Source organism: Falco punctatus, assembly GCF_963210335.1.
Source record: "Falco punctatus genome assembly, chromosome: 10".
Taxonomy (NCBI): domain Eukaryota; kingdom Metazoa; phylum Chordata; class Aves; order Falconiformes; family Falconidae; genus Falco; species Falco punctatus.
In genome coordinates this window covers 30606968-30620809 of record NC_137590.1, presented here as the reverse complement: position 1 = coordinate 30620809, position 13842 = coordinate 30606968, and the positions used below count along the sequence as shown (strand labels likewise).

The 13842-nt window shown below is 41.3% G+C and overlaps 1 protein-coding gene across 6 annotated transcripts in view; it reads right to left on the bottom strand.

Moving 5' to 3' along the window:
- Positions 1–13842, bottom strand: part of LMO1 (LIM domain only 1) — a 69152-nt gene that overhangs the window by 42401 nt on the left and 12909 nt on the right. For 2 of the 6 annotated variants that reach the window (XM_080404853.1, XM_080404854.1), the window contains exon 2: positions 13630–13731. The exons of the other annotated variants lie outside the window; for them this stretch is intronic. In XM_080404853.1, coding sequence (XP_080260979.1) covers positions 13630–13654 — 25 coding nt within the window. In that variant the 5' untranslated portion in view covers positions 13655–13731. The remainder of the gene's footprint in view (positions 1–13629; positions 13732–13842) is intronic. 6 annotated transcript variants of the gene reach the window in all.

The window sequence follows — 13842 nt, the reverse complement described above, 5'->3', positions numbered from 1 at the left end:
CTGTAGCTGTATCCCAAGTATGTTACCACAAGAATTATGTTTCTCTCCCACCCTCCCCAAAGTATTTAATTCAGGGCAGAAGGCGTAGCACACGCTCACCTTTGAGCTCCCGTACCACAAGCGACTATATTCATTCAGCTTCCCTATTTAACTAAATGGAGTTCACACATGCTGCAGTATAAAGTTACCTCTTGCCATCTGAAAGCAGTCCAATCAATGCTATACACAGAGAGTAGCATTTGAATCAGCCTTAAGTTAATTCTTAGTCGTCGAAACTGTGACAGCACGCTGACCCTTTCAAGTCAACTGGGAGCAGGCAATCTTTGCAGAAGATCCTCAGGCCTTTAATCAGATTCTCAGTGGGTTTTAAAGAGATACTACAGCATCAGTTTGTAAACATCTCTCTAGTGAAAATAAAGATTACTTCTGACCTAGCCAATTACTCAGTCCCAGAAGATATATCCTAGAGTTATAATAGAAGGAACCATAGGGAAAGAAAATATATTTTAGGTAGGGGGTAGCAAAACCAAATCCTAACTTAGGATGCAGGCAGCACTGTATCCTGTGAAAAGATCAGATACAGAGAGAAATGCTTATTAAAAAAAAAAAAAAAAAAAGGAAGACTGCTAAATCATCTGGTCCCTTCTCCTACCAGGGCAAGATTGCTCTCTTGAGCGCAGAGCCCTACCAAGATCAGTGCAAATTATCAGATGAAGCTCTTCCTGAAAAGCAGGTGGGATGGGGAAAGGCCAAAGCATTACTTTGAGGAGACCCATAGTATCAGGTATTTGTTTGCCTCATCACAGAGAATCTGGGGCGAGATGTCAGCTCCTGGTAGCACGGACATGCTGTAATACATGTAAGCAATGAGAAAGAAAATGCTGGAGGAAGAAAGCAGAGGACTTGTGCTCAGTGCCAAGACTGTCAGAGACATTAAACAGTCTCTTGTTGCATTGCTTCAAAACTGCATTTTAGCATGCGGAGCCATTGCACTCCATTGTGGAGAGATATAATTACTGACTTTACAAAAAAAAAAAAATCAAGTTATTTATTCTGGAATTATTACAGACTCATGTGTAACAGACATCACCTGATGGCCCATAAATGCTCCAAGGGCCATTACTGCCTCACAGGTCAAGACCCATTTGAAGGTTTTGAAGTTTACAGATCACTGCTCTCAAGCCACACAGCACAGGCAACACCTGCACGCCAACACGTGCAGAAAAGCTCGGGGAGACTTCTGGGAGCAGCAGCTGCCTGTGCCTTTTCACACTCTGACCAAACCAAATCAGTTCATTGAAAAGTCCAACCTGCAGACATGGCTTTTGCCATTCCCATCTAACAGTTCACCCATAAACTTGTAACTTCTGCTTTTTTTTTTTTTTCTTTTTTTTTTTTCAGGGAGCACTGAGCAAGAAAATGACACTATACCCTCCATGCTTCCCCATCAGGGCCCCCCTTCTACTTTACTTTCAGAGAGAAGTAAAAATCCCAGCCAAGTGACGGGTTTATAAAATTTTAATAGGAAAGAAAAAGGTATCCTCAGGCAGGATCTTATGTGCAGACTTTCACCATAAATGAATGTTCATGAAAATATGGGTTTTATATGGAAACACTGACAGAGCTTCATACACTGTGACATAAATGCCTCAGCACGGACTGACGACTGAGGAGGACTCGTGCGTCCCACCTCCTGCAGCTGGAGGCTATCACACCATCTCTTGCTCTAACCCAAACAATTCAGCTTCGTGTCTCCACTATTCTCTGGGGAAGCCCAATCTAGAGACCAACTTTTCTGAAGCTCAAAAGCTTTCAAGTTGCTAACTTAGAAATATTCTTAGCCATTTCCAACTACTTGTTCTAATGACAATAAAATATTTTAGAGCAAAAAGCCCATTTTCCTTCCTCCCAGTGTCCTGGCAGACCAGTCCGCCTTCATTTTGCAAAGGTAGACAAGTTGAAGCATGGACCCCTCTGTCTTCACGAGCATCCCCTCTGCCCCTATTTCCACATAGATTTACTGTCCCTGAGAATGAGTGACACGTGGTTCAACCATGATAGACAAGGTCTATCAGTGCCTCTCTCCAGCACTACTAACAGTGATTGTTATTAGCTGTTTCTTGTTCAACCCATTCCACGACTGCAGTTGCCTTCTTCCAGCTACCTCACACCTCAGTCTTTCGAGTCAACCACCACATGTCCGTGCCACCCTTCCTCTCTTCTGTGATTTCCAGCTGATGGTAATTCCTGCCTGTAGCTGGTCCAGAAATCCCAGTAGAGATCAGCTGGGTCTCCCAGACCCCTCTGACTGTTGTGAGCTTCACACGGGAATGAAACCAAAGGGCAATGGAGCAAGGCTTCAATCCCCCTCCCATCAGTTATTTGCACGGCAAAACCTTTCAGTGGCATTTTCATGAGACCAGGAAATCTGCACTTAGTGCTCCCAGAGCAGCTTTCCCACCCTCTATACTAAAAGGAAAGTTGAATTACTTGTGTTTGAAAGCAGAATTCAGGGGTTTGGTTTCAGGATCTAAACTACCACTTCTGAAAACAGTGGTGCTTGAGGCTCATTTCCCTTCATCTCCCAGGTTCAGAATAGAAGCATTATTTCTCATTCACCAAAAAAAAAAAAAGAAAAAAAAAGAGAGGCCACAAGGACCAGTCACACCCCAATTTAGGCTGTCACTTCTTAAAGCAGTAGCAATCTAAGAGCAGTGCTCCATAGCTAAGGTACAACAATCCTGTACAGACCTAAAGCAGTTTGTGGTTGGTTTTTTTTTTGTCAGCCATTGGGTACAGACACACACTTCTGCAAGTCAAAGTTTTGCTTTCAGAAATTGAAGATTCTGAATTGCATGAGGAAGATGGGTAACAAGGAATGGTACCTGCATGATGGACAAAACCAGTGGCTCTCTCAAGTGTGACGGAGACCTAAAGTGGCCAAGAACCAGCTCCATCCAAACATTCCTCTTGATCTCTTCAGAATTTAATTGTCATTCTCTTTAGCATATACACACACACAAGGCAGATTAAGAAAAGAAACAGTGTGCAGGGTGGAAGCACCATTACACAGTATTAAAATGTCAGAGGTTTAAGCTCTGTGTTGGTTTAGTCTTGAGTTACCAACAACCACTGATGGCAGACATAAAGCTTCTCTTAAATTATTAAGCATAAAACAGCAGACTGTAATATTTTGCTAAACCAAAGTACAGACACAGACAAAGATGTCATTTCAATATTTGAAACCAGCAAGTTTAATTTAAAATAAGAGGAAACCAATAAGCTCAGAAAATAGCAATGTGTGAGGGGAAAATTACACTGCTAGAGAAAAAAGTGGAAGGACTTAAGAAATTTATAAAAGTAATCTCCAAGTGGAAATTAGAAATCAACCCCTAGAAACAGAATAACACAAAAGAAATATTACTGTCCACTTTCTAAATCAATATAACACTGCTACACGACAGAATTACCATGGTAACTCAAGTAAAAAGAATAAAGCAATTCTTATTATTTCAAAATAAAATCACAGCCTGAAGCCCAGCTTTTATTACAACTGCTGATAGATCGCTGGCTTGTATTTATCTGAAATATTGCTTTTCAATCAGCTATTTTATGAATGTACAAATTTCACTGAGCAGCCCACTTAAACCGAATGCTTAAAACCCCCAAAAAGACTGGTCAATGAATCGATTCTATATATGCATACATTTTTTTTAAAGGAAACCTTATTATAGTTTTTTTTTACTCTATCCAAATTAAAGAGAGATAAGGGAATGAGCGAGAGTAAGTTAAAACCTTGTTTAGTCTGACCTCTCTAAATTCCAACTTAGATTCTCTGAAAAAAAAAAAAAAGTAATAAGAAAGAACAAAGAGGACTAACAGCCTACCCTAAATACTGAAGCCCCTGCACAAGGACAGGGAATGGGTGTGCATCAGGGGGTGAGCGCAAACACACACGTAAGAGACACATCTGTTCCCTCCTAATCAAAGGAAAAGAGAAAACACTGTCTAAATACAAAGTTGCTCAAGGACATTTTGACTTGCCCTGCTGGGTACTTCAGACATTTAAAGCATTGTTTGTACAGCTTGGAAAGTGCATCGAGCACAGGATACTTGTCTGTTGAAGCCGCGCTAAAGGCAGAGCTCAGTCAAGTTCCCCCACGCCTCCACTGCTGATGCCACCTTTTAAACACATTAGTGCAAGGAGAAAACCAGCAGGTTACCTTCTGCTCCCTCCCCCCGGACATTCAAAAGATCATCAATCAGGAACTGAAAGCAACAGTCCTCTTTAAAAATAACAGCGCTCCTTCTCCACCCCTGCCCCTCCAGTCCCTCCTCCAGCCACAGCAAACCCTCCTGGACCGCTGAGCACCCAGACATCACTAGGGATGGGGCAGAGCTCCACAGGACCTTGGAGCAATCACAGGAGAACCAGGACACCAGCTAGCTAAGAAGCTAAGGCACCACCTAGCAAAAACCAGTCCCTAAGGAAGGCCTGTCGATTGTCGGGATGTTTTACAGCAGTCTTACCTAATTTTTCTGTCGCACATGTGAAACGGCAGCATGGAACACAACCGACACTTACAATCACAGCAAAAATCAGAGGGGAACATGACCAATGCTCACAGTTATGGCAGGAAGATAAGCTATTGAAGGTTCTTCCTCAGCAACTTGCGATTACTTGGACTAAACCTCAGGGACACACAAAAAAAAAAATTAAAAAAAAAATGCCTATTAAGAGGGGATCACCACAACTGCCCCAACAACAGTCAAGGGGAGCAACTGTTGCAATAGCACTCCGTCCTTCCCAGGAGATACAGAAGCTGTTTCTCCCTTTTTCTGCGGAGCTCTGATCTCCAAACCCAGCATGGGGGAACAGGCAAGGTGGGACCCCAGCCCAGCACTGGGCCACAAGAGGTGGCCTTGCAGATCCCACTCTCCTCTTTTGCTGGGCAGGGCAGCCAGGGCTTTGCAGACAGAAAGCAGAGCTGCACCAGCCTGGGACAGCTTGCACAGAAGTCCACCCATGCCTCAAGGTGACACATCCCACCAGATACTCCAGCCTTGGTTCCAGAGGATGCTGACTTGGGGTGCACAAATTCCTTAATACTGGCAAAATGCTTTGAGGATTAAAAGCAGCAGCAATATGCCAAGTATCATAGCTGGAAGCTGCAACAAGCGCAATAAGCCACCTGCCAGCTGTCTGTTATATTAAAATATTTCAGTGTTCTTAGAGCTGCTTAATTTCCCATCTCGCTCTAAGTCCAGAGGAACTTTGTGGGCTGCTAGTTTTGCCATGTAGCAGTGACATTGCTCATTATTTTTAAAATAGATTTAGAAGCCGTGATCACACTCAGCTCAATCTAAAAGTATGCACTGTCTTTTAGTGCAATGTGGTCCTTTGCCATCTACTGCAAATGGGTTTTAAAAGCAATGGTGGAAACAATGTGTGCTTAATCTGAACATGGACTGCAGAGAGGTCACACGCTCAAATATCCCGTTTTATGTGGTATCTGGTTGTATTTTAAAACACTCTTGCTAGAGACTTCAAGCCAGCTGAGGTCGCAAACAATCATATACAGATTAGAAAAGGGAAGGAGCTGGGGGGAGCGAAGGGGAGCCTTGTCTGACACACTGAAATAGGACACTTGAAATTGCACTTAGTATTTCTTTAAAAGAAAAAATGGCTAAAGTAGCAAGCTTCAGAGAAACAGTAAATGCAGGGGTGGTTAAAGAGTTTTTATTCAAATAAAGTCTTGCCCCAGGAGATGGAGGTAGAATCTTGAAATATGGAGATAGGATTTTACATGTGCTAAAAGCATCAGTGTGACACTTTTTGGAGAAAAAAAAAAAGGGGGGGGGGGAAAATACCTTCGTTGTTATACATGACAAAATAGCACCTAAATGTTTGCTTTGATCCCAGCGCATAAAGGGTGAAGCTTTTAGGCAAGGAGCGGCAGGTGATCTCAGCTCTTCTGCAAGTCCTAATGCTCCTAAAAGCCACTCTTCCAGTTTCTGTAATTGGGCATCAGTAGTTAATGTAGTATTGACTGCATTACATGCTCCTGTGCATCCTCTCACTAATGCCAATTGCATCACCTTGTACATTTACCATATTGCTTAGCCAATAGCTGTTAAAAGCAATCCAAATCATGAATCATATAGGAAACTTTTAGCAAGACACGACATCCAAAGGAGACAATTTACAGTTGAGTTAATCTGGGTACATTAGCGAGACATGGATTCAGGAAGACAGACCAATTTATGTTACTTTAGTTTTACCCTTTATTGCTTTGTATAGGCAAATGAATGGAAGGGCATGGAGTAAAAACAGATATAAAGGAGTCCTTTTCAAAACAGATCTCCATTCTGTGCAGACAGGTCAAAGGGTTTGAGACTGATGCTTGTTCGGGCTTTCATAACCATAACAGGGTACTTACAGAAATCATTTTCCACAAAGGAGTATAAAGATAAATATATAATGGATTCTGAATAATGTTCAATGTCCACCCCCACTGCAAGTACATTAGGCAGAAACCAGGTTGCTCAACATTATCCAAGGCATGGCCTATCCACAAGCCACCTGCCATCAAGAGTGCCAGGAAGAGGTTTCACTCAAGGTCCCAGGGTAGGTCTGCTCTCACAAGCTCTTTCAGGTGGGAACCCAAGGCGGGAGGTGTTCTGCAAGACACACCAAGGCTCACAGGCTCAAGCCAGTCCTCCACCCGTACATCTCTACCACGCCACTTGTCAACATACAGAAAGCATGACCTCCCTCTACCTACTTGACTTGAAGGGATTGCATCCTTCTGAAATGCAGACCCATGTCTCTGGAACAGAAGGAAACAACACAAGGATTAAAGAGGTATTGGCTAACCCACATCAGCCGCACAGTAGAGCTAACCGGGAAATAAATTAGTAGCAAGTTCCCTCTGAAGAAGTACATTTTACTGAACAATTTCACACTGGATGCTTGACCAAAAGATGCATAGCAAATTGACGTAGCACCTTTTTGCTTTCCTGATCAAGCTCAGTAGCACCAGGAAAATAGAGGAGATGGGGAAAAAAGGACAGCTAGGAAGTGTGCTGTTGCCTCATCTCTTATGGGTAGCGAGTAATTTACAAAATTTCTGGAGGGGAAGAAAAAAAAATAAAGAAGATTGGTAAAGGAAATTAAGGGGAAGCACTGGCTCATCAGCCAAAATCTTTACAAAAAACCGGAACTGCATCCCTAAATAATGGATTCCAAAATATTGGAAACTCTGGTGTTCTACGCCTGGTTTAAAAAAAAGATCATGATTCCCCTTTGAAAAGCTTCCAGAAGTACCTTCGAAAGAGTTGCACATGCAGGGAAAATGCCAAAACAAAACATTTTCACTAGCTGATCAATTTAAACAGCTGTGGTAAAGCTGCAGCCACTGGCACCATCATTAACAATTTAAAGCATGGCTGCTTTTGTCTTCCTTCCCAGTTACATTCTCATTATGCCTTTTTATTTATTAGAAACACAGTCCTCCGGAATACATTTCTATATCTCAGATCCATAATAAACCAAGTTGGAACATCCCTGGCTTCTACTCAAATGGATGTTTACATTGGCGAGAGGGTTAATTGTTTAATTCTGCTCCAAGTTCTCTGCAGTTCAGTCATGAATATGCAAGAGTCATCCACTTTTCCTTTAAGAGAAACTAGAACTGTTGAAATCAGGAGTTTAAAAAGAGGCAAATATTACTTCCACTGCCCAAATCGCCCTTTCAGAGTTTGATTAGCATGCAAGGAACTCTAAACACTGGCATAAAGAATTCAGAATTGTTCAATGAAAATAAAATAGCCTCTAAATTTGGACAACAGCATCCATTATCTGCTTTGATGTGCAAGGTACAAAGAAACTAGCTTGCAAGAACATTCACTGGAAAGCTGAGCATCTGTTTGCACAGGTAGTACCCAACATCGCTCTTGAAAACTTGGGCTCGGGAGTCATCCTGTTGGAGGACAGAGAAAACGCGCACACAGGCTTACACACGGAGAATTAAAGAAGAGTAGCTGCAGTGAATTGTTTCCAGACCATCTATAGGTTTAATTATGTTAATCTAATAGGGAACAACTTACATTTTAAATTGCCCTTCCCTCCACCCCCAAAGTCTTCAGTGAACAGGAGCTACATTCACTGAATAAATCATGGACTGGCAACAGTTACACGCATTATTGAAGTTGGGGGCAGTGGTTTCTACACAGTTTAAAACAATGTCTATGTATTCTAAATGATGACAGTTCTGTCCAATTTTAAAAAGATATAGACCCATTAGAGTTTTATAGTTCAGCATTTAGCAGCCTCTGCAGTGCCTTTTTTACCTCTTACACTGCAACACTTAATGCTTGATACCATTATTCTGATTTTGAATTGATTTCAAGTAAAATACCTTATTTGCCATAAACTTTCATATTCTTTATCTAAGTAAGACTCCTCACAGATGCAATCAGTCATAATGCTGAAAGAACAGTTTGCCTTTAGCAGAAATGTAATAGTTCATGCTAATGACAGTGAAGCAAAACTTTGAGCAGCAAGCACATTTCCAAAGAGAGTAAAACCATCTCTAAACACAAAGCCTGAAAACCTTAAGAAAGCCTCCAAATGAAATCAATTAATCCTCCAACCATGATAAATTTCTTAACCATTTAAGAAACGTATTTCAGACTCTGCTGTGACCCTTTATCACCAGACCTAATGGATTACTTTATTAATAATGCACTGCTCTTAAAAGCAATTTTTCCGAAGATTCTACCATAAGAGAGCATTTTCAGAAAGGCTATGACAAACAGGCTGACATGTTCACGTTGTATCTATTAAAGATAATAAAATTTAACACTAACTCCAAAGAAGACAAATTATGTTCCGCTGCCAGGGTATCAAGCGTACTTTCTACTATATTAAACCAAAATTAGAGCAAACTAATTTCCAAGAACTGGCTTCTTTTCCGGTATTACCCAAGCTAGAAAATATTCCTACACTGTTTTAACACTTATGTCAACCAGACAACTACCGCATGTCACTGGCATCTGGGAATGAAGAACAATGGCATCCTATAAAGATGCCTACCCAGAACCTTCAACTATCTAGTCTGAGCACACACCAAGAACTATTGGATTGCCTAGCAGGAATACTACTATACAAAGTAGTTTGCTCCTGTTAGGTCTACTAACTCCTTTCGCACCTCTTCTTCCCATAGGAAGAGATGTCATTAAATAGATATCCAGGTTACCATTGCTCCAGCTACAGTACCTTCCATTTCTTGGAAAGGTTTAGGCAGTTACTTTACTATCTCATGGTTCTCTGATTCTTCTATATTTGTCATTTCCAGGGAGAGGGGACACCTCCAGGAAGACTACCTCTAGCTCCACACTTGGTCAGCTTTGGAGAAATGGTCCAATTTATTTATTTGTTTATTTGTCCTTTCTGGCCAAACCACGTCTCAGGGTTTAATCTGTTGCCAAATGTGCTCTGGTCTTACTCGGATTTCTGCTTTTACAACCTTCTGTCTCTTCTTCCTAAATATATTAATCCACTGCTGTGCATTTGAGTCACAAAAGGACACTGTGTCATGAACTAAAGCTAGACCAAACCTCTGAAATTACACCAAGACCATGTGTGACAAGATCAAGCCCTCAAAAAAACAACAGGTGTCCCAGCTAAGTAAGTAAATACAGCATCTCTGGTGACCTCAATCAAACATTCCTTGATGTCTGGGAAGGTGTGTAGTTGTTCTTTATACATGGGGAGCTACAAAATGGCAGACCACGGAGAAGGTCCAAGGTAGAAGTGTATGGGAGATAAAAAAAAAAAAAGGGGGGGGGGGGGGGGGGCGGGGCAGCTTCAGGAATATTACGCAACAGAAAGATTAAATTCCATGTTATATGAGGAAAAAGCCACCCTGCCATTTCCCCTTCTCTCTCCGCACAATTCCTCACTAGGTACACCTGAGAAAGGTGCGTTAAAAAGAAAACAAAAGATACCAGCAGCACACAGAACAGCTCTTCCTATAGGGCACTCTTTGTATTAGGCTTGTGTACAACTTGTACATGCCTTGTTTTTGTGTGTATAACAATTTTTATCAACAGAAGAGGATTGTCAGGACCTATCTTGCTGCAGGAAGACCTCCCTCCATACCCATCTACCTATCTATAGGTACCTCCGTATGTCTGCTGGCATACTCATCTGTGAAGCCAACCAACAGCTCTACTGTCCTGGCTAGGGCGCTGTGGCACCGCTCCTGTAACTGCCATTATACAATCAATTTCACTGCTTTTCTAATTCCAAACGCTGCTTTTCTTTCCTTCTGTGCAGGGTAAGATGGGCTCTTACACAACAGGGAACCCAACTGCTGCTACTAATCCAGTTTCAAATTACCTAATATTCATTGCCCTAAATACCTCCCATCAACCTAAGACACATTCTCCATCGCCAATGCACACAACCACCGAGTATCCGTATTTTTCTTCTCATTTTTGAAGAAAATGTGGCAAATTTTTTAAAATAAACCCCAAGGTTGGTATACAGGCACATATTTAACAGAGTGCTCCAATATTTATTTACTTGGCCTACTCTTGCAATCTATTTAATCAGAGTTCTGCTTGAAAACACAAAGGATCCGTGATTTGTAGTGCTACTGTCTGTGCAAACATCGGGACAAACACACAGCTGATCAGTGTTTTTACAAGTGCACACACACTCAATAATTTGGTTGAAGGATACTATGTCTAGTTAACACAGTACAAGTTAGCTAAAAAGAAACTTTCACCCCCCCACACACATATAACAAAGAGCCGTGATTTCTATTAGTGCATTTCATACCATACATGCTGATTACCAGGCTGTGCTTCATTGTTAGCAGAGATTACAGCTGGGATAAGCTGCAGCTTTTTCCTAATTGCTATTATGAAGACTGAATTTTTGTTTTGTGTCAAGCATTATTCACACATTATACTCCAAAATTTGATCCCTCCATGATGCATTATTGATTCCATGCAGGCAATCATACTGCCACCAATGTGAAGAATTAATTTGGGCTATTCTACTTGATTTGCATTGCTCCATCATAGCAGAACATAGTTCTAATGGGAAACACAAATTGAAAAAGAAGATTTAACAAAATATGGAAAATGCTGACGTCCCTTAAAAGAGATGAGTCCTAAGGGGGGGGGGGGGGGGGGAAGAAGAAAACCCCAAACCCAGCGCAACACGTGTGGTCCAGAAAGAAACAAGGTCAGTCAGCCAAATTCATCTTAGTCAGAGGAAGGTTACAAGAGTAGCCTTATGCCTCTAATAAAGTAAACTAGCTTGCTTCAACTTATATTGCCAAAGAAAACAACTGAACACCTCTGAGAGTGACACTGCTTCAAAGCCTTTGAAACCCTGTTAGCTTCATTTGTTTTCCCAGCGTAAGCAATACTCAACCACTTAGCGTGTCTTTTATCCACAGTCCAGTCAAGTGCAAAGCTGATCTAGAAGATGTGTAACAGATGCTTCACATCTACTGGGTTTTTTACAAGTTCTACTGCGTTAACAAAGAAACTTATGAGATCTCAACAGAAATAAAGCCCAGCATTTATTCTGATTTTTTTCCCTGAAGAAGACTATTTCACAGTTTAAGGATGTCAGCTTAATTAGCACAGAAAAAAATCAGAAGGGCGAGACAACTTGTATACGGGCACTCGCTCCACATTGGTCAACTCTTAGTCAAAATCTGTTTGAATCTGCATATGAGGGGGGCCTGATAATGATGTATTTCTTCTTGGTCTCATATTTGAAAGGTGTGCAATCTTTATGAAAAGTCCATTCACATTTTTTCACTGTCCCAAGTGCTTCACATCGAACAAAACCTCACATCCCATCCACACACCAGACTGATAATTTTAGAAATCAAACTTCTAATGAGATAAGGGCCTCAACATGCTAGATGTAAACTACAAGGTAGTATTCCCCCCTCACCCTTTTTTGGGATGCAAGGAAGAGAGAGAGAGAGAAGAGAAACTTCAGCAGAAGACTTCTGGTTCAAAGTGAGCATCCGTCCACTATTTTCAACAGTCAAGCATTCTTTCCTAATTATTCTCCAGTACAGTATTAATTCAGTTTTAAAATACCAGAAGGCAGATATGGGTTAGGGAACAAAAATCCTATCACTCCAACTTATTAGCATTGGGCAGCTTTCAGTATTATTCACAATACATGATTAGCACCAATCTGACATGGGAAAGCAAGTGACTTTGAATTACAAGTTATTTTCCTCATAAATATTTTAAAAAGCAATACATATATTCAAGTAAAATCAATGGTACTGCCAAAATGCTCAGCTTCCAAGTTCTCCAAGCTCTCTGGCTCCCTGTGAAAAGCTGTTTCCTGTCTACAGTCTTGCAAATATTCAGTAATTTCTTCTACTTTCAAGGGACAACTGCCTATGACTTTTTTTTTCAACACTTAAGAGATTTCTGAAAAAAATTTTTAGAAGGTCAGAGAATCCAGCAACAAACCCGTTACACCGCACACTTCACCCATTTATAAAGGTGAAATGGAACAATGAGCTGATAGCTACCGATGTGCGTTAGAAAGTTAAGACATAGTTCCCACTGTCAATACACAAAGTGCTGCCAAGGCAGAGGTCTTTGGCAAGAGACAGCACCACCGATGGAAGTCCATCCGGATGGCTACAGAGGCATCCTGCTCTGCCTCAGTTCTAATCTTTGCTTTCAGTGTACAAGCTATCAGGGAAGACCTAAGCCACAAAGCAGCCTCAGACAAAAACTCATTAAGAAGTTGTGATTAGACTTACCACATTCGTCCCAGAAACTACTGGTGACTGAGCAGTTAAGTTGCATGCCCTGGTAGGCAACGTGCAAAAGACGGCATTGGGTCACTCAAAGTACTGACACTGTCTATCATTCCTTACATCAGTTCGTACCCACTAGTCATCCTTGATAAGGACTAGTCAGCTTTAAGAAAAATAAGCATATGCGAAGTCCCAAAACAAGTCAAGCTCTCCTTCAGCTTCATTCATTAAATTACCTCCCAAATGAACCTCCACTTGTGCCATTTAGAGAAGGGAGTAAATTCTTAGAATAAGCCAATGCTTTTTTTTTGCCAGAGCAGCTTATTAGTTTATTGTCATTATGTTTATAGCTATGAAGAAAAGCTGTGAGAAACAAATATTAAAGGCACATATTAAAGAGACCCAAATGACATGCAATGGAAAGGAAAGAAAACCTCAAAATTAGATTTACAATAAAAGCTGTTGAAATAAACAGGCTAAAATGGATATATTAGAGTAACTTGCAGAAAGAAAAAAATCTAAATAGAGATAAAAGACACAAAATCAAGCTGTTTCTGCTACATCCTTCAGCAAACAGAGCCTGGGGTAAACTCTTCTTGACTGGTTCAATCATGCCAGAGAGAAGATTAAACAAAAAAATAAAATAAAGAGCAAGCATGCTTTGACCAACACGAGACAAAAATGTCAGAAGCTGAAAGCAGAGCGCTCCGATACGCGCAGCACACATCTGTTTCAAAACTATTTATGTCTACATTAGTAGCACACAGAAGACCCCGAGCACAGGCTTACACAATCTCAGCCCACCTACCGTCCTCCTTGTCCAGCACCATCATCTCCGCAACCAAGAAAAGTCCGGGGGCAGATGCTTCTTCTCCAGCAGCCTCCGCTCAGGGGAGAAGAGAGCAAGTCTCTGGGAACACAAATGAGCTACGGTACAGCTGATCGTCCTTTAGCAGCAAGTGAGCTCTAATTACCCAGTTGTCCAGCTTTTAACCTAGATTGCACTCAGTTAGAATTACAC